This window comes from Syzygium oleosum, unplaced genomic scaffold, assembly GCF_021117445.2.
Source record: "Syzygium oleosum isolate NSW1041296 unplaced genomic scaffold, Sole_v2.1 Sole_v2.05, whole genome shotgun sequence".
Classification (NCBI taxonomy): Eukaryota; Viridiplantae; Streptophyta; class Magnoliopsida; order Myrtales; family Myrtaceae; genus Syzygium; species Syzygium oleosum.
In genome coordinates this window covers 2847915-2872534 of record NW_026607489.1, presented here as the reverse complement: position 1 = coordinate 2872534, position 24620 = coordinate 2847915, and the positions used below count along the sequence as shown (strand labels likewise).

The following is a 24620-nucleotide window of genomic DNA, read 5'->3' as shown; positions in this document are numbered from 1 at the left end:
TACTTTCAAAGTTACGCGAGACAAACTGTTTAGATAAATTTAGAGAGAAACCAATATCGAAGGTATCATTTATCGGATGCGCTCTCTTTTTTCCTAGACTATTATATGCCCTCCCTATTATTGGTGATGGACCCAAGAATTATAGCTCGAGTCATCTTTTGTCTTGTCTTTGGGTGATAATAGACTTACTAATAAATCATTGAAAGTTCGTTACCGTTGCTTGCCTATGTTGATCTATCCCTCTTGGCTGACAAATTGTGGTCAAAACATCAAAGGCTTGTCTTCTTGGATCCTGTCTCCTCGCATGAAAGAAAGGACTGATCTACGTGCAGCCAAATCGCTCCATTTCCCTACATAAGATGCATAAGGACAAAATAAGAACAGACAGGAAGAAAAAAGAAAAACAACTAAAACAAAAGCCAAAATCTTGAGGTTGGGAGAGAGTCAGAGCGTACAGATAGATCTTTGTCTGTGGGAGAAAAGGTGGAGCTTCACCGTTATTTTCTCTTTCTAATTTAAGCATTCTCCTTGGAATCTCACAACCTTCTATTCATAGTCTGTGAGGAACCCATTTTCCATTCTTTCATTTCATTCTCTTTTGAATTCTCACAAGAGACTCTCTTGATGCCCGTTCTGCTGTACTGGTTTTCTTGTTTCTTCCTCAATTCTGGGTAACGCTCTTCTGCCTTCTCTCTGTTGTTGTCTTTTGATGAGGAGCTCGTGCTGGAATGTTGGATCATTGCTTCTGTGAAGGACTGAATTGGACTTTTCTCGATTTGATTTGGGCCAGATACAAGCTCCATTTGTGCATTTGGTTTTGGAAATCAGATTCTGGGTAAGACCAATTCCGGAATTCGATCATTTTTCGCGTGATTTAGGGAATCTATGTCGTGCTAATCTTTCTAGCTTAAGGGTGGTTGGGGTCATGAATGTCGTTTGCCATGGAAGCCAAAATTATCTTGATGAAGCTCGGTGTGGTTCTGCTGGTTGAAGGAAGCACTCCAATTGTTTTACTTCCGTTGTTCATCTTTCCGAAACTTATCAGCCACCACACTCTAATGGAAATTTTCTCCAAATGCATATGAAGTTTGGATTTTGATCCATTTCGTATCTACCTCATTATGGCGACTAATGATAAACCTGAGAAATTAGGAAATATATGAACCTTTGTTGTCCCAATGTACACCTACCATAGAGGATGATTATCATAATAAAATATGTGAAAGTTGAGATAATTGATCTTTCGATTGTGCTGCTTTCTGAAATGTTAAGTTGCTCGTGCCATTGAGTTATGCCCTGATGTTCCTTCCCATGCTGCAAGGTTGACATGTCTTGTTCGGAGTTCTTTTTGAAGAAAGAGTTCTGGCTAAAGGTGGCTTGAAACTTTTTAAGATACTGCATCTGTCAAGTGCTCTTACGATGCCATCTTCAGGATAAGCTAAATTGCTTAGTCGGTATTTACGTCTTGACAATTCGAATAAAGACTCTGCTCTTGAGACTTTTTCTTCTTATGTGCTTATACATGCGTACTTGCGGTGAGGAGATATTAAAGATTGCAGATTGAGGAATTTAAACAGGAAGAATTAGAGACGACTTCCAAGTGCTCTACAGATCTAGGCATTCAAACATTTGCAGTAACAGTTGACCAAACGAAAAACATTTGCAGTGATAGGCTTCAAAAGCAGGGATTTGATCGATTTGACATGTTAGGATAAAGGATTTGTTGGGCTGTTGAACTTGTGCGTTTATCAGGCATTTAGGAGCCACTAATCAATGAGCATAAACTGACAAATGGCCATAATACAACTTCCCTGGGAGACCAATCATTTGGACTTTCCAGAATTCGTCTGAGATTAATCATTATCATCGTGCCCATTCCAGAACTGCCTCATTTAATCTCGCCTAACCATATTTTGATTCTCGCCTGACAATTTCAACTGCTGGTTCCATATAATTCGATAGGCACATTTTCCCGCAAGGCTGCTCTGTTTGAATGGAAGAAGTCGCCGACAAGATGCCTTCACCTAAGGCTGAGTCCAAACCATCCACCAAGAATGACCATTTGGACACTGAAGCACAAGAGGAACCAAATGCGGAGAGGAAAGTGGAATCTGACCCTAATATGCCAACGTTGGAAAACGTTGAGAACCTTCTGGTCCGCAATGGTTCAGATGACAATACCTCAGGACATAGTCAACATTCAGCAAGCGGCTCTGCTTCAAGCCCTCCAGTTAAAGCTGATGAAGCAAAATTTGACCAGGAAGGCATCTTCGTAGAAGCTAGAACAACTGGTGGCGCACAAACCGATTTTGATGGCGCTCCACAGGACCTCATCATGGGAGGAGATGAAATTCATCCAATGTATGAAACTAAGCATGATGATCCTCGTGCAGTTGCAGAGGATCCTAATACTGGAGAAGTAACAGATCCCTCTAATGGAGAGAAATCTTCAAACAGCAACTTAATGGCACTCGACTGCATTCCAGTCCACAACTTGAGAATGAACCCTACTTTTGAAATGGAAGGATCTGAAGGAGAACGCCATTCGATAGCTTCCAATGATGTCTCTTTTCCCGCTCAGGATGTGAGGAGTGCCATTGGTGACACGTCGGAATTTGTCGATACTTCGGAAAATGTTACAAGAGTTGAAGAAGGCAGAGGCCTTATCGATACGGCTGCTCCATTTGAATCAGTGAAAGAAGCAGTTTCCAAGTTTGGAGGAATTCTCGATTGGAAAGCTCATAAGATCAAAGCCGTGGAGGTACTTGAAACTTTTGCATTATTGTAGAGCTCCTCATTTTCATCTTCCGTATGACTATATGCTATAACCGCGGAGAAAAATTTTCTTCAAGCTACATTGCATAATTATAGTTGCTTCCTTCCTTTCAATTATTTGCTTGGCCATGTGAGATATCTGTGGTGAGACTTTTTATATCGACACTTCCACATGGATTAGCTCTTCATATGATGGCACATAGACGCTATGTGGTATTCTGTGCTAGTCTGGATTCTTTTTCAGAGGAGAAGATTTGTACAATTTAGTTTCAATGCAAATACAATTTGTGTCTCTGTTGGCTTTAAGAGGGCCGTGTCTTCTTTTTCTTTTTTTCCGTTCTCTAATACTCTCATAGATAATTAAATTCTGTTCACTGGAGCCTCATTTAAATCCACAGCTGCAATAATTCCCATCATTTAATTCTTGTGATGCAGAGACGCCAGTTTGTCGAAGAAGAACTCGAGAAGGCACAGGAGGAGATCCCCATATACAGGAAACGGTCAGAACTTGCCGAGGAGGAAAAACTGCATGTCCTAAAGGATCTGGACAACAGTAAGAGACTCGTTGAAGAATTAAAGCTCAACCTGGAGAGGGCACAAACCGAAGAGTATCAGGCAAGGCAAGACTCGGAGCTTGCTTTGCTCAGGGTCGAAGAGATGGAACAAGGGATTGCCGAGGAAGCTAGCTATGCTGCCAAGGCACAAGTGGAAGTAGCTAAAGCTAGACACACAGCCGCAGTTTCAGAGCTACAATCCGTGAGGGAAGAGTTAGAAGCCCTCGCAAAGGAATATAGTTCTTTGGTAGAGGAGAGAGACATAGCCGTAAAGAAAGCTGAAGAGGCGGCTCTCATGTCCAAGGAAGTGGAGAAGATGGTGGAGGATCTCACTATTGAGCTAATTACCACAAAGGAGTCCTTAGAGTCTGCACAAGCCACCCATCTAGAGGCGGAGGAAAAACGCATAGGAGCCGCTATGGCCAAAGAACAAGATTGTCTTAGTTGGGAGAGAGGACTAAAAGAGGCAGAACAGGAACTCCAGAATCTGAGCCATCAAGTTCAGACAGCTAATGATCTTAAGTCAAAGCTCGACGTTGCCTCAGCCTTTCTCCTGGATTTGAAAGCTGAACTGGCAGCATACATGGAGTCGAAATTGAAGCAAGAAATGGAAGCACAAGCAAGAGGAGATTTGGTGGAGGGGGACAATAGAACTCATGCCAATTTGCAAGCAGCGGTTGCTTCTGCGGAGAAAGAACTTGAGGAGGTGAAGCTTAACTTGGAGAAAGCTATTGTGGAAGTGAACTGCTTGAAAATCGCTGCTGCGGCATTGGAATCGGAGATGGAAAGCGAAAAATCAGATCTTGCGAACATTAGACAGAGAGAAGAAATGGCAGCAGTGGCTGTTGCATCCCTCAAGGCAGAGTTGGACCGAACCAGGTCAGAAATATCTAAACTCAAGGAAAAGGAGGAGGAAGCCCGACAGAAGATGGTGGAGCTTCCCAAGCAATTACAGAAAGCAGCGCAAGAGGCCGATCAGGCCAAGTGGCTCGCTCTGCTGGCTCATGAAGAGATGAACAAGGCCAAGGAAGAGGCGGAGCTAGCGAAAGCTGGGGCAACAACGACGGAAAGTCGATTACAAGCTGTTCTAAAAGAGATTGAGGCTGCCAAAGCTTCAGAGAAATTGGCACTATCTGCCATTAAAGCGTTGCAAGAGAGCAAATTGGCTCAGAGCAGCGATGGTGTGGATGAATCCCCAAGGATAACAGTTTCTCTCGAGGAGTACTACGAACTCAGCAGACGGGCGCACGAGGCAGAGGAGCTGGCGAACATGAGAGTGGTAGCTGCTATTTCCCAAATCGAAGTGGCCAAGGAGTCGGAAATGCAAAGCTTGGAGATGTTGGAAGAAGTGAATGACGAGAAGACTAAGAGGAAGGAAGTGTTACGAGACGCCATGGACAAGGCCGAGAAGGCCCAGGAAGGAAAGTTGAGCATAGAACAGGAACTGAGGAAGTGGAGGGCTGAACATGAAAATCGACGCAAGGGAAGTGAACCAAATCAAGGAGTATCAACCACAATAAATGGTTTCGAAGAGATGAGAGAGTCCCGTAACTTTATAAGGATACCTGAACCAGCTGTTCACGCCAACTATATGCCAAGTCCATCGCCATATGTGCATGGGAGTAGCACCGAGCCTGAATCCTCCCTCGAAGTAAAGGCTGTGAAGAAAAAGAAAAGATCGCTCTTTCCACGGTTACTACTGTTTTTGGGCAGAAGAAAGGCACACTCATCCAAGTCATCATAATACTCCTCTGGTACATCTTTTCTTTTTGTGACTTTCAGTTCAGGCGGGCAATTTTACTAGGGAGACCTCTTGAATTTAGATGTTAACTGCATATCACTACACAGTAAATAGATATACCTTGGCCTCCACAGGACTTATTTGCGACAGGTGGTTGTGTTGTAATAAGCAATCAGATTATATCTGATATCTGGTTGGCAAAAGAGATGCATACCACAGCTTTAGTCCTGTCTATATTGTGATTTAGCACCACTTGGAGTTGTGAATTGCTGGAATCAGTTTCTTAGGAGTCTTAGCCTGCTGAGTCAAATTGGTCGTATCTCATCCACATTGTTCGCCTGGATAGGGCATAAAATAAAAAATTTGGCTCGCTCGGCTAGAATGAATCTGGCAAATGGCTTTGGCACATTTGAAATTATACATTTTCGATCTTCTCACAGAAGACGAACTTAAATTGATTCATTGTCTAGACTCATGTAGGTGCTCCTCATATGATGGGTAGGGTTCCATTTGTCTCAGTTTAGAGAGGACTTTCATCAAGTAGATCTCTTGCGAAAACACAAACGTCTTGATACACCAAAGATAAAACAATGCCAAACAGGGCTTGTTCATTAATTTCTTATTGGCAAGGTAATTGCTAGCAAAACTTACTATTGTCCAAAAACCTTCGAGAAGGGGACAGAAACAAGATAAAACAACTAAAAGAGGCAGCCACAAGTAACATCAAGAGTACTTATGCTAATGAAATAGCAGTTCCTTAGCATCTTTCATTCCACCACTAACACTAACAAAGTGCAGTACTGCTATGACTTCCACAATGATATATTGTTGCAGTCAAACAGGTACCATATTTGGAGTACGACAAATCAAAGTGAAAGAACTACACTTTCAGCAAATCACCTACTGAACTATTTAAAGTAGTACATTTTAAACCTAGCGACAAAAAGATGAAAAAACATAGAGAGACTAAGCAAGAGTCAACGCCTTGCCTTATCAGCGACGACTGGATATGCTAAATGAGCTGACTTTTAGCGGAGTTGCAATAACCAGAGGAGCCTCGGGAGAGTCTGTGACTGCAAACTTGTCATGCATAAAACGACTATCGACTATGGACTCATCTTTAGGGACTATTTTATAGCAATAGCAGCTCTTCAGGCCTTCTTGATGACGATAACACTCGTGAGAGCCATTTTTCACCTGTTGGAAGTTCCATATCACGCTAAATTTCCCCACGGTGGCAACCAGATGACGCTCCTGCTTCCCATTCTCAGTGACCTGGCCATTTTTTTGTATAAAACGCCATGGTTAGAGCAATCAGTCCTTTTATAGCGAATCACTCGCTGAGATAGCTATCTCTTCTGTGAGATGCTTACAATAACAGCCAGATTTCTTACACCATGTTGTTTGCACAAGCAAGAGAAATGACATGTACTTCGAAAAAGAAATTGGAGAAAATGCAGAGCTTTATAATACCCAAAACATTTTAAGAAAAATAAGATTGCGCATTCTGCATGGCTTGATAATGCATGAGTAACAGCCCGAAGAGTTTAGAGAAAATGAAAACTAACATCCCCGACTTGGAAACATCAGTTCAAAATCTTGGCAATAGGATCACACTTTATCATTTGTCTGATGAATGAGCAGATGCAGAGATGCTATTCAATTGCACCATGAAATTGACAAAACTATTCATGACTTTGAAGAATATTGACTCAAAGGCATCTAATGTAGCCTTCCATTAAAAACACTCGTGACATAGTAAGTAATAAAAGAAAATAAAGGATTTAGTGGCCAAACCAAATTTGGATCAAAATTTTGTAGATGAAACTGGAAGCCCGAGGTACTGATTACTTCATAGAGATTATCAATGTCATCTCACGGCATTCTAATGGCAACCCTTCAATATAACATATCCGTCACAGAATATCCATAACCAACAGAAATCTAGCATTGAATCTTCTAGAAAATCTTTAACAGAAGAGAATCTTAAAGGATAATGCATGTACTTCCTGCGATGAATAGGAGATCTTCTTCTTCAATCTTAGAAGCCTCTGAAGATGCGCCAGATGTGAGCACTTACTAGAGTTGTCAAATTTCTGGTCAATACTAAACCTCACATTCTTCCAATTAAGCACTAACAGAATCTCTAAACAAACAACCATAAGGTTCATTAAAACTGTATTAATTGACTTATCTCATGAAGATGCACAAGCTAGAACATTCAAGTAGATCCATCCGCATTCACCAAACCCGAATACAACAAACAATCAGCTAGATTTTCATAATGTGGATATTGTCTCAAAAAGGACAATCACGATACTGCTGCGAGTAAGAACCTGAGCATAAAACAGTATGAACTCAAACCTCAAAAGTCCAACCCAAATTACAAGACTGTACGCATCTAATATGTCAATGTATACCGGCATCAAAATTAATAACTTAAAAAAATGGGCACATATATTATAACCACTGAAGCACTAAACAGCATATTATGAGTCCTAGGAACTGGCACAACGTCGATCCACAAATTATCAATCAAAGATTGCAACAACTTAACTGTTTTTTTTTTTTTTGTAAGATGTGACGCATAAACAAAATGTAAAGGACGCCGGCATGACAGATTAGCAGCTTATATGCAAATTAAATGGTGGCACAAAAAACATAGGGGACATTAAACGTACCCATGAAAACTGACCGCCACGGAACTTATTATCAGCTCCAGCTAAATGTGAATCCAAAGGAGTCAGCTTCAACAATCGCGGAGCAGAGATTCTATTTCCCATTCGACCATTAAAACCAGTCTTTGTTTTGCCATCCTTGTCAGTGAAGAGAGTGCATATGAGAATCAGATATGTGTCAGTCGTGCCCAAAATCCACTTTCCATCAAAAGTTACATCCACGTGAGTAATAGGCGAGCCAAGGCCAGGGAAAGCAGTCTTTGCCTGTCTCATCGAATTGATTGAGTACAACCTGATCTTCCCATCAAGAGAGCCGACGGCAATGGAACCATCACCAGTAGTGGCAAAGCATTGAAAGTTTGTTCCTCTGGAGAACTGATGCCCTTGTGTCCAGTTCAAAACAGGAGTATTTGCATCAGCAAGATTCTGAACCAAACCTTTCCGATCTCGCATGTCCCACCTACAAAGCCTGTTATCATCGAGACCCAAGAATGTTGACCCCGTGGGATCTAACTGAGCCCCCTTACTATCATTTACAATATCTCTCATGGTAATATCAGTACCATCCTTCTCAAACCTCCAGTCTGAAACAATCTTCCCAGTCTCGATATCAAGCTGATGTATGCCCCTAGCATGGGGCTTCCCTTCATTAATTGGACTCATCAAAAGCATATTAGTCTCAGCCTTCATAAGAAGAGCCTTCTTTGGCGTGGAATAGGTCATACTTAATCCATTCCTATGACTACTCCCGCTATCGAAATTGACGAAAACACCTTTTCCATGGATTCCGTGGCTGAAATTCTTAACCACCTGAATACCCGAATCGCCCACCAGGAAACTATTATCTAGCGCACCCAATGCCAAGCTCTGTATCCCCCCATTCGCGGCCTCCTCGAATTCCTCCCTCAGATCCTGACTCGGCCTAACCGGAGTCGCCGACCCCGGGCTCCTCGACAGACTATCCTCCGCATCCTCCCACATCGAATCATCCGCCGCTTCAGGCTTAGCCCATCCCATGAAATCCTTCCCGTACACCTTGACCCTGTTCTCTTCCGTCGCCTCGTACCCATAAGTATTCTCAAACAGACAATCCTGGTACCTACCCATAAAAGCCCTATAATCCTCATTGCTAAAGAACTTCACCGCCCAAACACCCCCCGCGACAAAATCGACCCGCCGCTGGTCCCCGAAATACTTCAACTGCATCCCGGCGCCAACTCTTGCCCTGACCTTAGACCCAATCTTCAAAACCCACCAACCCTCTCCCCCATCATCTTCCTCGTCCTCCTCCTCCTCCTCCTCGCCATCGCTCTCGCCCTCGCGGCTAGTCCTCGCGAACCTGTAACAAGCGAGCTTTTCGGAGATGACCCATTTGGCCTTCGGCGTGTTGCCGCCGATGTGGAGGTAGAGCTTCACGGCGTTCTCGAGATTGGGCTGCTTCTTCTTCGCCGCCGAGGAGGAGGAGGAGGGGGACGAGTACTTGAGCTTGAGGGCCTTGAGCCTGGCCTCGACGTCGTCGAGCGAGGACGACGGTGACCTCGCCGGCGCGCGGTCCCCGGAGGATTGCTCCCTCGCGTCCTCGTAGGCGTCGTCTTCTCGGTCGGATCCGTGCCGGCTCCGGGCGTCCTCGGAGTCGGAGTCGGAGAGATCAAGATCTCCGCGGCTCTGGCCGGCGCCCATCTTTTCGGTTGTCCTGACTGCTTCGTCGATTCAACGAAGAAAGAGATGAGCTTAGCGCGCGCGCGAGAGAGAGAGAGAGAGAGAGAGAGAGAGGAATGTGTGAGAAGAGCGGGAGGTTTGAAAATTTGAAAATGGAGCGGCGTGCGATGCGGCTTTGGTAATGGTAAATTGGTAAGGTCTCTCGCTTTCGTTCTGTGTTAGGTTTTTTTTTTTTTAAGGTTGACCCGAGGTTGTGAAGGAGAGAGAGAGAAACGTGTGGGGAAAAAGTAGGTCAGCCCATGTAGGATTTTTAATGCGTTTGTAATAATAATGCGTACCAAACGATTGGATCCGAACATATCCTTAAAAGGCTCGAACAGAAACAAATGAAGGGATTCTCCGGTAAGGTGGAAAGATCTTCTTGTAAATTCTTTCCGTATTCCCTCTCTCCTTCCGGGAAGAAAAATATCGAGAGGAAACTTAAGAAGGCCTTGGGTGGAGAAAGGTAGATTTCACGTCGGCTTCAGCTAGTTATCGTCGAGTAGGCGGGTATACTAGCCTCCCCGCGTCTGGGGTGGCAGGGTGAAAAATGGAGCGGCGTGGGATGCTGTTTGGCAAGGTCTCGCTTTCGTACGTGTAGGTTTTTTAGGTAGGGATAATGACACAAACAGTCCCTGAATTTTGGCTCAATGTGCAATTTGGTCCCTGAACTTTTAATTTGTTCAATGTAGTCCCTGAACTTTAAGTTAATGTTCAATGTGGTCTCTAAACTTTTAATTTGTTCAATGTCATCCTTGAACTTTTGGTACATGTTCAATTTAGTCCCTGAACTATATGAAAATGTTCAATGTAGTCCCTGAACTTGAATTAATGGAAAGGACTGCATTGAACATTTTCATATAGTTCAGAAACTGAATTGAACATGTACTAAAAGTTCAGGGATGACAATGAACAAATTAAAAGTTTAGGGACCACATTGCACATTAGATTAAAGTTTAGGGACTACATTGAATAAATTAAAAGTTCAGGGACCAAAATGCACATTGGGCCAAAATTCAGGAACTATTTGTGTCATTTTCCCTTTTAGGTTGATCGAAGGCTATAAAGAGCAAGAACGTGTAAAAAAGCATGTCAGCATCACCTTGAAGCTCAGCCTTGTTAGGTTTCACGCCTTTAGTCATAGGTACTAGATGGGCCACAAATCTCGGGACATCCGCAGCGACGACGGATTCACACAAAACGAGCGAGAGTTATGGTTCTATTTGAATGTTGTATCACGAGTGTCGGGTGCCTCACACGATAAAATGTCGTAAAAAGGTCGCGGCGCTCACCGTGCTTTCCCAATCTTTCGCTCGTCAAATTTTCGGGGGGCCAAAAGTCCTCCACTTGATATCTATATTGCCGTCATAATAAATCTTAACTATTGATATTTTAGTCGCAAATTAATATATAATCTTAATTATTTAAAATGACGGTTTGGAACAAAGTATCGAAATGAGACACGTACAGAATGGAAGGTGTCATCCCTAAATAAGGATAGTTTCGTAAGGATGAACACGAGGTTAATTCCAAAAAAAAGCACCAATTTTAGGTCGAGGGACAATTCTGACCCAAACTTTTTTTTGTTCCATAAAAAAGCACCAACTTTAGGTCGAGGGACAATTCTGGCCCGAACTTTTTTTGTCTCGTAAAAAAGCACCAACTTTCATTTAAATCCCAAATTTGGCCCCCCATTAATTTTCTGTCTGAAGTTACCCTTGTTTGAGAAAAAAAGTTATGGTGGTGAGCCTGGTGAATCTCTTACATGGCGTCTGTCGACGGACGGTGGTCTACAGCTTCAGATTACGACAAAACGACGAAGTTTGGCCAGAAAGATTCAATCTGGAGATATTTTTGACTTGCTGGTGAAGTGAAGGAGACGAATAGTTTCACCGTTATTCTTCAAGCTGTGGTTCAGAGAATAAGACAATGAATAATGCTTTAAATCCAGTCAGCAAGTCACGTGGATCTATTGCTAAGGTGAAATAGTCAAGTTGGAAAATCAATTGTTTTAAGTCAATAAGGGCCAGATTTGGGATTTAAGTGAAAGTTTGTGCTTTTTTACGAGGAAAAAAAAAAGTTCGGGCCAGAATTGTCCATCGACCTAAAGCTGGTGCTTTTTTACGGGACAAAAAAAAAGTTCGGGCCATAATTGTCTCTCGACCTAAAGTTGATGCTTTTTTATGGGACAGAAAAAAGTTCGGGCCAAAATCGTCCCTCGACCTAAAGTTGGTGCTTTTTTTTTTTTTAATTAACCCGATGAACACGGGACAAGGGAATCCATGCCCGCAGATGAAGGTAATCATTGGGCAGGTCCGAAAAGGCCCAAGCTAGGTCCACCCCTAAATGTTTGCCCAAGCTAGGCCCATCTTAAAGTTTTATATATGAATCTTTAGGGTGGGTCGAGCATTACTTGGGCCCAATAGGGACGAATCGGTTTCTTCCCACCAAATGCATTTACCCAGGCCCGTCCAAAATGTGTTAGAGCCCTTGAGGCTCGAATTAGGCTTGAGCAGGACGAGCGTGCGAGCCATCAGGGCTTATGATTTGGTTCGGTCTATTCGAAACATTAGCAATTTTTCTTCGCGGATTGCCCGCCCCCTTGGAAATTTTAGCAGGGCATACGACAGGACGATATGACATATGCGCTTAGTTCAATATGATTCTTAATTGCAAGTAACATACTAAACTACAGATTATTACAAAAGTATTACTCGTTATAATAAACTACTCTCCTTGATTTAAAATTAAGGTAAAAACGAAAATATTTATCATTAGAGCATTATGCAAAAAATTTAAAATAACTTAAAAAAGTCATGGAATTCTTTAACTTGTAACAATAAAACATAAAATGAAAGCTTATTATTCTGTTAATACTTGAATAATCTTTTTTTTTTATCATAATTTAGTTAAGGGTTTGTTCGATAATTAAGAACTCTCAAGCTTTTCTCCTTTGGGACAGATCTAGCTTACGACTATTAAGGTGTGTTAAAAATTAGGAATATTCCGTCAAAATATCCTGTTTGGTTCTTAAAGTTGTTTTTTCTCAATTTTTCCTCTATAAGAAAAATGAAATTCTAGAATTGTCCCGGCTTTCTTAAATCTTTTCAATCTAGTCCCTAAGGAGAATTCTTTATATTGACTGCACTAAAATTGTTTCAAGTGGAGGAATACCAATCAAGATCTCCTGAAAAGAAGAGACGCAGTATGATCTCATTCTCACGTAAGTACTACGATGCACTGTCACCATCTTCACCTCTGCAACCGCAAAGTCCGAAACAACAAGAGAGCATAAGTCAATGCTTGATTTTCCACGAAACAAACGGAGTACATGTCTTACATAGGTACAGTAGCGGAGAGGTTCGATCCTAAATCCTATTGTACTATGCCTATGTTAAGGTACTTCTATTTTCGTGGAATACTAAATCCTGTGAAACTATTTAGCACTTAACCGAACGCCCACGATAACCAAACTCCCAACAACGATCTTGAATCTCAAACTTGCTTGATTTACATCGTATGGAAATGGATTAAAACTAGTGCAACTTAGGAATCCACTTTGGAACGCCGACGCGTTAGCCAATCTAATATGCTGCCCTAACTTTTCAAATCAAGTAGCACAAATATAGACATGACCTGCTTAAGACTAGAACACGAGGGGGAAGTACTCCCTTAGCGAATCTCCGAATTTACACATGTATGGCCTCCTTCTACCAAGAACGAGAGGAGGTGAACTTAGTTGAGCTCGACACAGCGATTTTTGACATGTCCAAGCACAATATCAGGTATTGTGCTTTTCTTCCAGGGCCATGGAGCTTTTGCAATGAGCAATTGCCGCTTGAATCGCCGCCTGCAACTCTTCCATGGTGCTACGATCAGTTTCCGTCTTCGCAACAAGGCGAAGACCATAATTTTCTGGGGATGCCATCATCGATCCCGGGACAGAGAAACTCGCTTGCATATTCGTAAAGCTTGAACTCCCTGAAAACGTGTCAGGCTCCGGATCGAACCCAATATCTTCTTTGCTCTCTCCCAGCAAAAGCGAATCGGTCATTCTGGATTCCCTCTTCAAGGCCTTTCTGAGATGATCAAGCTTTAACCATCTCTTTCTCTTCTCCTTGCTATCTCTATCTTCTCCAGATTTATGTCCTTTTGCCGACCTCAACGATACGAATGAAAAGAAGGACAAGAATTTCTTCCTCCTCTGCATCACGCCTTTAATCTTGGTCCACTGAGTTTTCTCTCCGCTGATGACCGTGCTCTCGCTGCCGCTGGAAGTATTACTGCCTCCGATGGTGCTCCGATCATCCGATTCCCCGACAGGGTAAACCAAATGGTTGAAAGGGCTTGCGGGACGCGGCGGCGAGGTAAGTGGAGAGAGGAGATGAAGAGGAAGCAAGTGGCCATGGAAGAAAATGTCATCTGCCGGTGATAAGTCGACTGCCACTGAGGCTCCACGGGGGACTCTGGTCGAGGAAGGGCTTAGAGAGATTGCAAAGGAGAACTCAGGAGAAGATGATGGTGAGGAAGGCGACGAAGATGATGACAATATAGTAGCGGACGTTGGTGAGTGTTGTTGTGATTGTGGTCTCCCTTTTCTTGCTTTCAGGTTTTGCTGTTCATGGATTTCCATAACTTGAGACCACTCTAGTAGAGATTCTTGCGGGGTCTCTTATGTTATATTATGCAACTGAGAGAGAGAGAGAGAAACCTTTCGAATACAGTCATAGAATAAGACACTTTAATACAAAAGAGATGCAAGAATGCAACACGTAACGAGCTTATTATTGTACCATTCTTTTGGTGGAACGATGTCAGTAGACTTATCGCAGCACTTCGAGATCAAAGGATGTTGAAAGTTGCACGATTTAGATGAAGGTGGGTCCTCAAGCTGCAAGCCAGGTTGGTACTGATTTCGGGAAACTCAGATCGCAAAAAGATCCAAAATTGACTTGAAAAGTTTTGCTCGGACTGTCGAAGAAGGTGACTCGGTAGTGCATCAGGTATGTGTCTTATCGCACGAGCTAATCTTGCGAGAATGTCAGGGCCACAGAGACAGAGATGTGCAGGTTGCAGCAGCACACGTTTCAAGAGGAATCTTTGACAAAAGCGCGGGCGAGAATAGAGACGCCCCTCTTGCCGTTTCCGTGAATTTCCACACGAGAGGATCGCAATCATGCCGATAAAAAGGCGCTTTCGCGCACTGTGCCGACCCGTGTTTTGTCAACGAGAGAGATAATGCAAAGGGTCCATGATCCACAGGAAGAGAAGTTTTTTCTAAACTTAATGGACCTTATGGAGCTAAACAGATCTCCCACTTAAGCAAATGTCGTCACCATTTGTCAAAAAGGTTCCATCCTTATCCTCAGCGAGGAGGATCGGTCACTGAATCATGACGACCTGCTCGCGAAAGGGCAACAGAAGCTGTAGCTATCTGCGTTCATACTCGAGAAGTCTACACATCAACAGGAAGGGAAACGAAATGCCGTGAGGGTCTGGAACATGTCCAGGGTCCGTCCATTCCTGCGAGGAAGAAAACAAGAAGCGCTTTGGATTTGAATGGACTTTAAAGCGCATGAAAGACGGGGAAATCTTGATGTTAGGTCAGATGGTGGCCCCGGCCATGCACGTGTGTAATGGTAACGCATCGAAAGCACGGAGGAAACTTTTGCTCCCGAAGTCAAAGCAGGGTCAGCATAACTCCAATCATGGAGGCACTTGTTGCCGTGGAAAAGATGGTGAGATTTTTCCTCCATCTTTTTTCCAACTTCATCAGTGAGCCACTCGAGTCGTTCCATCTTGAAACTGAGGCGGACCATAATAGGAAACCACCAAACAAACACATCAAAGTGACCCTCGAACTTTTAACATTGGACTTTTCTCACCGTCCTGTAAAGTGTGGAACGCGAAAAGAAAGAGCATAGACAACATACGAGGGAGGGGGTGATACGATAGATTATAGTTGGTCGTGGAGCGGATGTGATGCTCGATATATTGTTGGGAGATAAATCCCCCAATCAGAAGCAACGGAACAGTGTTAACGATTTCGAGATATATCGTAGCATGGTTCGTGGCAGTTGAAAGAGCGCCTGCCGCCAAGAATTAGTCGTTGAATGTCGATGTTTCACGAGCCAATTCAGGGGCTTATTAATCCTGTTTCACATCTGAAAGGGAACAAAAGATTTTCCTACTATATGATCAATCTTTTGAAGCGGATAGCATACGTAGATGTTACTCGATATTGAGCCTTCCTAATTCCTAATTGTTGTCAGTGGAAATGCCACTCTGACACTCCGTTATCAGGCACGCAAACGATACAGCAGGGGTGTAAACGGTTCGGTTTGGTTCGGTTTTCTCGAAAAACCGAACCGTTAGGTACGCACCCTTGAACCGAACCGAATCTCGCTCAAACTGAATATGAACCGAACCAAAAAACCAGTTCGGTTCGGTTTGGTTCGGTTCAATTTTCGGTTTTTTCTGCACACAATATCCACGCCTAGAGATGCGTCAGCCAAGCATTTCCACAGGCACCTGGCCGGCAACTCCCCGCACGCAGAACCCGCTTCTCCGGCATTCACCCAGAAGCAGCTGAAATTCTCTCGTTCCAGCACACAATTTGGAACCAGCTTGCAAGAAACAAAACAAGCCCATCTAGAATTGATCTCGGCTGATCTCAAACAACGACGAGAAGCACGAAAATGGAGGCAACAACGCGAATCGGAACGAGAATTTCTTGCTCGGTGGAGTTTAGAACAGCCGCAAACCCTAACCTCAATGCGCAGGTCGTTGCCCTCCCCCTCATCTTCACCGTCTGCCACGTCAGGGACCCGAATGTCCGGATGAACCGGGTCCAGATCCCCTAGCTTGCCCAGCTGGTCTCGAACGGGACGGCGCTCGCCGGCGCCAACATCACCGCCGTCGCTGACATCTCCGTCAAGAACCCGAACGTCGCGTCCTTCCAGTACAGTGTACAGCGGCTCCGCGACGGAGATATCGTACGGCGGGGAGGTCGTTGGCAAAGGCAAGATCCCGGCGGGGAGGGCGGCGGCGCGGCGGACGAGGTGCGTGACGTGACGATGAAGGTGGTGCCGGCGAGGATCGCAGTGGCGCCGAGGCTGAGCGGCCACCTGGCCGCCGGGAACTTGACGATGGAGAGGGGATTTGAGCCAGAGAGAGGGGATACACACTTTTAGGGTAAAAACCGGAGTTATTTTTTTAGTTCTGTTCGATCCGAACCGAATCGAACCGAACTGAACTAGACCGAATTCAAAAAAAAAGAATGGTTATCTGAACTGAAAACCGAACCGAACCGAAATGCATCAAATTTTCGGTTCGGTTCTGACACCCCTACGATACAGATGCTAGGCGACGGACAACATTACTAGTAGTGTTCGATAAATGCTCTTCCCAGATTGAGAGAAGCTGTATTACATGAAGAGAGGACAGTAAAATGGGGAAAATAACAGATGATAAACGTGCTTTGATGGAATCGAGTTCATCAATTTTGGATTGAACAATGCATAAACAAATTTCATGAATTTAGATGCCCATAACCCTCAAGCTAACTGGCCAAGCAACAGAAGCAGCATTAGTAGAATGGACGAGAGACCTTCAACAGCCTGATTTCTATTCAATGAAAAAATGTCACTACCCAACAAAGTACATACAGAAGCGCCTCTTGCTGGGAAATATCAATTCCCCCCATATCTATTCCACAAACTGACTTCCCTACTTCTCAAAGAAGAACAAAACACCAATCATTCAGGAAGCCGACTGGGCATATGAACCCTCATCAAGCCCCCTTTACGTTGATATTACAGTGGAGATGGGTAAACTTGAATGTTAGCTCTACAATTGGAAGAAACCGTGTACAGCAGAATGAATTCAAAATCAAAAAATTAATTACCTCTGACATGTCATTAGGACAGCCAAACTTATGACAGCTGTCCACATACTGTGCAAAGAGGCTGGTATCGTTCGTCCCTTGGTTTTGAAGTCAGAAACTGGATATTCAAGAAACTATCAACACTCTTGGTCTTCTGATTTGGTCCTTGGAACCTTACACTGAGCTCCCAATGAGCTCGGAAGTAAAATTCAAAATTCACCAGGTGAACGCTCAAAGTGATACTGAAGGAAGTTAGCTCATCTCCCATTTAGCATATACTTTCGGACATCTGTCAGTCACTCGCATAGTCAAAGGGGCTCGCTAATCACTTCCGCTACTATGTCTAGATGACCCATCTGAAAGCAAGTTCAAACAAAATGTGACAAAAAGGGATTCATTAATGCTATCCAGCAATTTGTCAGAACAGTAATTAGAGCTAGGAGCGCAAAGGAGAGAGTACCTCCAAATGGTCTTCTCCCTTCCATGGCTTCTTTTTTCTCTTGGCAACTCAAGCAAAGAAAAGGTCCATCCCATGGTCTCAGTTTTCCTGGATTTGATGAACCAGCATGTATGGATATACCCTCTCCTGGCTTTAGCTCTACTTGACATACAGCACACATGAATAGCCTAAACATGTTGCATAGGGGGTATTTTGTATCTAGCCTGCAATTTACAAGCATTTCTTAGTCAGAGTCACATCGGCCATTTAACTGTCAAAGGAACATCTATACATCATGCAATCACTGTTAGGCATACAAGAGTGGTCCACTAAACCATTGTCAAAAAATATATATTGTCATGACTGAAAGTGTAGTTCATGGTGTAGACCTTTCTGAGAGCATTGCGGATCCGTCCTCATATAACTCCTCCACTACATCTGGCTCAATATATTCTTGATCAATCTGAGAAGATGATTCGGATGACTTTTTACGAAACATAGACTTGAATACTCCTTTTCCTGGCTTCTTCGGTGGTGGCAAAGGAGCCATTGGTTTCTCTTGTGGTAATATATCGATAACAATGCATGTTGTATCATCTCGAAGTCCTTTTTCATGTAAAGATTCCTGTAATAAAAGAGACCGTGAGTTAACATCTAATAGAAAGTACATCAAGCTATGTCACATACCAGATACAATTTCACCACACAACATTTACCAAAAACAAATTAAACGGTATCCTATTAAGTAGGGTTAGCCATATGAATTCTTCCAATGCTATTGCACTTACTTTTGTATCAAGACTTCCGTAAGATCTAAGTGGTCCATATCTTTTCTTATAATCTCCTTCCACATCTTTTTACGTCTTCCCTCTTCCCATTTAACCTAAGTCTCCATCTCATACCCACATCTCCTCACTAGAGCATCTGAAGGCTGCCCGTTTCAAATATATAAACCTTGTCACATAACATTTACCATGGAAAAATTAAAAAGATGGGGCGACATTGCAACTAACACCAAAGGTCAAGGTTGTATTTGCAATTGACCCTAATTCCAAAAATTTGATAAAAAGTAGAGAGCCCGTTGACGAATCAAAACAAAAAAGAAAAGGTAATATTTATTGTACAACAATTTTACTCGAGCAAATATAGTCACTGGCCTGGGATAAAAACAATCACAAGAATCAGATAATACAAGAGTAACTTGTGTATGTCACATTAACATTTATAATAGAAAATATAATTTGTTTATATTCACTGAGAGGGTGCAACGAGGAACTCTTCTGAGTTCACATTGCAGTATGTATGGACTGCATTTACACTTACTTGCAATCATTCATCCAGACCATGTTGCCACTAAACTTTGAGCCAGTTTCAGACAGAAAATATGACAATTTTTCTTCTCTTCACAAGCCCTTATCTTTATGGTTCGAAAGGCATTATATGTTAGTTACACAGAATCTTCTCATGTTTAAGTTACATCAATGCAAAGGTTTTGCATGCAGCGTGTAAACTTGTTGCAGATTCTGACCTCTGACTATCATTTTGCAGTATGGATTACTAAAAGTTACGTTTTCCTTGGAAATGTGGGTACAGTAGAAACTGGAAGCATCAGCTGATAAACATCATTTTTGTGGGCACATAGCACTTAGAATTGTTCAATAGGCACATAGCACTAATTAATTTAAACAAGAATAAGTAAAGAAATCTTTTGGTGGAAGTTGGACTGCAATCATACTTTGACAATCTGCGCAGCGGCAGCATCTGGTGGCATCCCACGACAACAATCAAGTGCTGCCTCTGCACTTAAAGCATCCCAAACACCGTCACTGGAAATAATTATCCTACCTCCAGCAGTAGATAGCTGCAAAACTCATTTAGACAGAAAGAAAATGAAAAACCACCATGGAAAATGCATGGCACATACTTTATAATGGTCAATTAGAAGGCTAAGCATGCTTTATAGTACAGTTTAGTGGAAGTAAAGGGGAAAGAGGACAGCTTGAAAATGGACACCCCAAGAAGCAAGAATTCAGTCTACAAGAGGATTATGGAGAAAGAAAAGGTGATGCCAATAGAAAACAATGATGGCATCATGAATTAATTGGCCAAAAAATACAATAGTTCTATCATGAGAAAAACTCAGTGAAATACCTTTCCTGAAAATGAGGTAATGGTGTCTTTTGGGCAAAAAACAGAGATAAAAGTGTTCTCAAACTCATTAATTATAAGTTTTGACACCTAAGGTCGCGACAATAAGCATGATGAAATGGTGGCAAAGCCAACCAATCCACAGAGAACATTACATTCATTCATAGACAGCCTCACAGTTAGATGCTTCCTCTCTTTATCCCCACAACTTTGAGGGCAAGGCGGGGGGTGTGTGTTACAGAGAGAGATTCCTATTGCTGATGGAAACTTAAATTTTCAGCCAATCCTTATAGGTGATAGATATAAGTGGTCGACAGTAGGGTTTGTTGGAGCCTTAAGTAGTGGTTTCACAAATCTATTACTTTTGTTCTTAGCTCATCTTTTGTACTTTAATCGGACTTGAACAATTGTAGAATAACTGTTTGCATTATATGGATGAAACACGAGTTAAACCTCTTTCACATGGCTAAGTTAAATCCTCCAAGAAAGCATTCTTTTAACTCAAGTCTTCTATGAATGAGTCACCCACCTTCCCAGCAGATATGTCTGATGATCGAACAATGTGGAGTCAATTCAACCACATATGCATCGAAAACACATGACTATATATAATAAGAATGGAAATATAGCAGTATCAACAATACCTACACCAAATAAAGAATTCTTACACGGAAAATCCTCAGAATTCTATGTAATAGCTAAAATTAGGAGGACAAGCGTGCACAGAGAAAAGACAATAAACATTGAGCACCCAGCCAGAGCAGTAGAACACCTTAAACTGAAAAAGTTAAAAAAAAGTTTTTTCTTATTAAAAACAAACCTTCACTTGCTTTACATAAGGAACAGGAACAATGAACTCGCCCACATCCATATCTCCTATAGATCGGGAAAGACACAAGCCACCAGGCCAACATCTCAAAGGACCAATCTACAGAAGAAGTACATGAGGTTAGTCAAATTAATTACAGAGAGTCCTTCAAAGCGATGCATGCTAGTAGTCCATAAGGGGAACCCCTTATATGGAAATATTAATCCTAAAAACGAAAATCTCAATTTACACCAAATTTGATGTTTCATAGTTGCAGTTCCAATTAGTGGGCTGCCTTCATATTAGCAAGACATATGCAAAGACACACTTGCATTCAGTTTACTGCTTTTGGTAATTGCACAAACACAATAAAGAATGACAGACCGAAGGGACCTTACCTCAGCACCACCTCCAGTGTTAAGCCGACCCACTTCACCTCCACTTGCAGTAATGCGAATCCTCCTAAGATACCATCGACATTGAAATTAGACAAAAAAAAAAAAAAAGAGGCAGAGGTCGAGCAAGGATAGGTACATTATTCCAGCAACATGGATGACAGTAAAAAAAATTTTAGTTCTGTTTAAACATACTCCTCTTCGTTGCACTCAAGCCGATGGTCTGCTGATAAATAGTAGATAGTTCCTTCAGCGGATTCAAGTATACAGCGAGAATCACCAACAGAGGCAACGGTTATAACCCACCCTTCAATTATTAAAAAGGTGACAGTAGTTCCTGAAGTTTGTGCTGCAATATAAGGACAAAAAGTAAATATCCCATCTCATTGTATCTCTCGAACAAAAAACAAAAAGAAAACGGCACTCTGCAAGTCCAAACAGATGATAACATGATCATATCTCCGTCATGAAAATAACGCCTTAGCAAAACCCTACAGTACATAATAACCATAAGGTGAAACCTTGTGGCAGACAAATTAGACTACAATTGCAAATTGGGCCTTGACTCCACAGATTGTTGAACACTTAGATTTACTATTGGAAGAAACTCCTACCTTTCTCTTGCAAGTCTTTATCTGTCTTGACAAAGCCTGCCACAAGGGCTCTCGGCAGTGCAGTTACCCATTCATCTCTATTAAGATCTGATGGCATCGCTGCTAAAACATTATTGAGGAGATTTTCCTTCGAATAGACAGCAGCGGCAGACCCATTATGTCCATCAAATAGCTGCAAAATGAGAAGTCGGAAGGATATAATCAGCAACTTGATGGTTGTTCATCTAGAGCAGCTGTTCAATTCTCAGGTTTCAACAAATAAAAGAAGAATCCAGGAATCTATATGGACCCTGAATACCATTTCCAAAACAAAAGAATACAAACTCAAAAGGTATCAGCCAAGATGAAAAGTTCAAAAAAAAAATAAAAGGTATTTCCGTGGCTTTCAGGTCTTATCTGCCTAAGAAAATAAAGAGCACGAGGAAAAAAATGAAGCGAGCATGGACTAGAACATCCCAGAAATTGGATTCCCTCTTGAAGTTCAGTTCAGTTCTCATTCATAGTTGTCACCTAACAATGAACCTCACATATGAAGCAAAACGATACATAAAGCCGAACTCGCGGGCTAAAAGAGAAATTGACCAAATTCAGTTGGCTACCAAGCAGGACTGTGGGCGAGGACAAAGTTCCATCTTCCAATAGACGACATCCCTTTGGTCCTGCCTGCTTATCTTCCTACTTAATACTGCTTCTATTATCAGACTCATGCGCGTTTTACAAGAACAATGACTAGTACAGCAGATTTTCACCTATAAAAGAAGTAGAAAAAAGGAACAACAAAGCACCCTAGATCAACCCACACGGGCTAAATGAAAGAATCAAATATGCAAACGCATGCATCGGAATAATGTATCGTCGCGAATGCACACGGATGACGAAGAAACACATACGCCGAAAACAGAATAGGTAGTGACCCCATCTCCAACAATTCTTTGGCACTCGGTCTTGAGCAGCGTGTAGTCCTCCCCTTTCTTGCTCTGGCTAGCCTGCCCGTGCACAATCTCCGGCCTATCGATCTTCTCGTTGGCCAATTCGCGCTTGAGCAGCACTGAGAGTGGCACCGTCTGATGTTCACTCCTGGCGGACATCGTCCTCCGTCTCTCCTCCCGAAAATTCTCACACGGTCAGGTCGGTCGGTCGGTCGGTCGGGGGGCCCGGTAACATCCACCGGCCTCCTCAAAATTCCGTTGTTCTCCGCCCACGAGCAGCTCCTACAACACCAACAACAAGACAAACACGATCAAACAGCTAGCACGCGCGACTCGCCGCCGATCTATCAGATTGACGAAACGACCCCGGCATTTCCCGAGAACGCCATCCCCGAGATCTCGAAACACCAATGCCCGACGAAACCACGCGCGACTCTCCCGATTCGACGATCAAAGCGCGGACGGCCGACGGGAAACCGCGGCGGCGACGACGATTCGCACGACGGCGCGCGTCGACCGTTCCCGCGAGCAACGACGGGATTGTTCCCCCGGCCACCGGGAAAAAAAATCCAGAGCCAAATGCAGCGCGCCGCGGCGGGCGGCGGCGGGGGACGAGCGCCGAGGAAATCGAAGATCAAAAGCGCGTCCCGGAGGGGAAAACGACGACGACGAAGAAGAAGAAGAAGAAGAAGAACGCGGAGAGGAGAGAGGGGAGAGGGAGGGAGGGGGAGGAGGGACGAGGCATTTACTCGGCCGATTAAGCGCGGGCGGCGGCGGCGGCGGCGAGGGAGGCGGTGGCGGGGCGGCGAGGGAGGCGCGGCGATCGAGAGACGCGGATCCCGGCGAGCTGCAAATATTCCATCGGTTTTAGAGAGAGAGAGAGAGATCGAGAGAGAGAGAGGGACGAAGCGCAATAGAAGCTGCCTGTACTGTGGTCGTTTTGGGCTATCATTATGTCCTTCACGGGGGCCGGTTCCGATGACGTGGCGTGTGGGGGCGGGTGGGGTGGGGGGCCCCCGAAACGCGCCCCGTTTTGGTCGTCGTCCAGGCCGTTTTTCCGTTTTTCTCCTCCTTGCGGGAGCCAGAGCTGGGCTGAGCTGCTTTGACATGTTTTTTTTTTTTTGTCTTTTTTTTTTTTTTTTGGTTAGGAATGGAAGTTGAGGGGACAAGGCGTGCGTGATTTCGGCTCCACGGTAACTATTGTGAGCCTGCAATAATTTGGTTTTTCTTTTGTTTTTTGGATAATTAAGGAATTTTTTTTTTGGCGTGTCGTATCTCTAACTTTTGCTCCGCCTCTTACAGAGCGCGGAGTCGAACCCCGCATCTGTCATACTAGCGTCACCACCTCCGATCAATTTACCAGCATAGCCGCATGTCTATTGGCAATAATTAAGAAATTGACAATGCCCCTCACCCTCCCCTTTTTTTTTCTCGATGAAACCTTCCTAATTTGTGTACTTATTTCCATCCGTGGATATTAATGTTCATTTCCGAGCAGAAGAAAAGGAAGGGTATCAATTTCGTATATAGTCTAGATAAAGTTTTCTTTCTAGATACATCATGTCGGACGAACATTATATACATATGTATACATGGTAAAAGTATTGGCCTAAAACCATATGAGATCGATAATATATCTATGATCATCTTCCGAAGATTTGATAGATCATACGCATCCATAAGATCATATAACTAAGAAATCAAAAAATTGCTTGCCATAAAAGTCTATACTTATATAATTTTTATTACCATATTGTCATTGATTAAGGAATATGAACCAAATAATTGGAACATATAGAAAAAGGTAATATTTAGGGTCGGTGATTTGTTTTTTATAACGTATCATATCACATTCATGTCAAATATCTGAATAAAGTACGTATTATCAATCGCCTCATAATTTTGAAAATCCAAGTACTATATTTTTGTTCGAGTTAACATGGAATAACATTTACT

General features: G+C 43.0%; 4 protein-coding genes across 9 annotated transcripts; 1 reads left to right on the top strand and 3 right to left on the bottom strand.

Annotated features, from left to right (window-relative positions):
- The first annotated feature begins 425 nt into the window (after positions 1-425).
- LOC115680822 (protein WEAK CHLOROPLAST MOVEMENT UNDER BLUE LIGHT 1-like) lies at positions 426-5359 on the top strand. 3 transcript variants are annotated; one of them, XM_056311393.1, is made up of 4 exons: positions 426-671; positions 791-835; positions 1963-2761; positions 3211-5359. In XM_056311393.1, exons 3-4 carry the CDS (start codon positions 1994-1996, stop codon positions 5071-5073), a joined length of 2631 nt encoding a protein of 876 aa, XP_056167368.1. In that variant the 5' UTR covers positions 426-671; positions 791-835; positions 1963-1993; the 3' UTR covers positions 5074-5359. The 3 variants fall into 3 exon arrangements, with proteins under 3 accessions (XP_056167368.1, XP_030460525.1, XP_030460527.1); XM_030604665.2 differs by lacking the exon at positions 791-835; XM_030604667.2 differs by having other exon boundaries at positions 426-835.
- Positions 5360-5788: 429 nt separating this feature from the next.
- On the bottom strand, positions 5789-9513 carry LOC115680823 (protein CYPRO4). 2 transcript variants are annotated; one of them, XM_056311394.1, is made up of 3 exons: positions 7753-9513; positions 7407-7491; positions 5789-6345 (listed from the first exon to the last, which is right to left on the bottom strand). In XM_056311394.1, the coding sequence occupies exons 1-3, from the start codon at positions 9426-9428 to the stop codon at positions 6064-6066; spliced, it is 2043 nt and encodes a 680-aa protein (XP_056167369.1). In that variant the 5' UTR covers positions 9429-9513; the 3' UTR covers positions 5789-6063. The 2 variants fall into 2 exon arrangements, with proteins under 2 accessions (XP_056167369.1, XP_030460528.1); XM_030604668.2 differs by lacking the exon at positions 7407-7491 and having other exon boundaries at positions 7752-9511.
- A 3398-nt stretch (positions 9514-12911) lies between these two features.
- LOC115680807 (BRI1 kinase inhibitor 1-like) lies at positions 12912-14590 on the bottom strand. Its single transcript, XM_030604646.2, has one exon. The coding sequence runs from the start codon at positions 14077-14079 to the stop codon at positions 13228-13230; it is 852 nt and encodes a 283-aa protein (XP_030460506.1). The 5' UTR covers positions 14080-14590; the 3' UTR covers positions 12912-13227.
- A 2466-nt stretch (positions 14591-17056) lies between these two features.
- On the bottom strand, positions 17057-23565 carry LOC115680881 (probable protein phosphatase 2C 12). 3 transcript variants are annotated; one of them, XM_030604719.2, is made up of 10 exons: positions 23414-23565; positions 22626-22946; positions 21736-21907; positions 21317-21470; positions 21125-21188; positions 20739-20846; positions 19506-19631; positions 18160-18395; positions 17792-17994; positions 17057-17687 (listed from the first exon to the last, which is right to left on the bottom strand). In XM_030604719.2, the coding sequence occupies exons 2-10, from the start codon at positions 22821-22823 to the stop codon at positions 17653-17655; spliced, it is 1296 nt and encodes a 431-aa protein (XP_030460579.1). In that variant the 5' UTR covers positions 22824-22946; positions 23414-23565; the 3' UTR covers positions 17057-17652. The 3 variants fall into 3 exon arrangements, with proteins under 3 accessions (XP_030460579.1, XP_056167747.1, XP_056167746.1); XM_056311772.1 differs by having other exon boundaries at positions 21428-21470; XM_056311771.1 differs by lacking the exon at positions 23414-23565 and having other exon boundaries at positions 22626-23184.
- Positions 23566-24620: the final 1055 nt, after the last annotated feature.

Bases quoted from the DNA above. Each gene is read 5' to 3' on its own strand.
- LOC115680823 (XM_056311394.1), bottom strand. From the start codon at position 9,428: ATGGGCGCCGGCCAGAGCCGCGGAGATCTTGATCTCTCCGACTCCGAC. The intron at 7,492-7,752 runs GGTACGTTTAAT...AATTTTGATGCC, and splicing joins CGTGGCGGTCAGTTTTCATG to GGTATACATTGACATATTAG. The intron at 6,346-7,406 runs GTTCTTACTCGC...AAAAATGGCCAG, and splicing joins TCATACTGTTTTATGCTCAG to GTCACTGAGAATGGGAAGCA.
- LOC115680807 (XM_030604646.2), bottom strand. From the start codon at position 14,079: ATGGAAATCCATGAACAGCAAAACCTGAAAGCAAGAAAAGGGAGACCA.
- LOC115680822 (XM_030604665.2), top strand. From the start codon at position 1,994: ATGGAAGAAGTCGCCGACAAGATGCCTTCACCTAAGGCTGAGTCCAAA. The intron at 2,762-3,210 runs GTACTTGAAACT...CTTGTGATGCAG, and splicing joins ATAAGATCAAAGCCGTGGAG to AGACGCCAGTTTGTCGAAGA.
- LOC115680881 (XM_030604719.2), bottom strand. From the start codon at position 22,823: ATGTCCGCCAGGAGTGAACATCAGACGGTGCCACTCTCAGTGCTGCTC. The intron at 21,908-22,625 runs GTATGTGTTTCT...CTCATTTTGCAG, and splicing joins CTACCTATTCTGTTTTCGGC to CTATTTGATGGACATAATGG. The intron at 17,995-18,159 runs GTCTACACCATG...TGTAAATTGCAG, and splicing joins TCCGCAATGCTCTCAGAAAG to GCTAGATACAAAATACCCCC.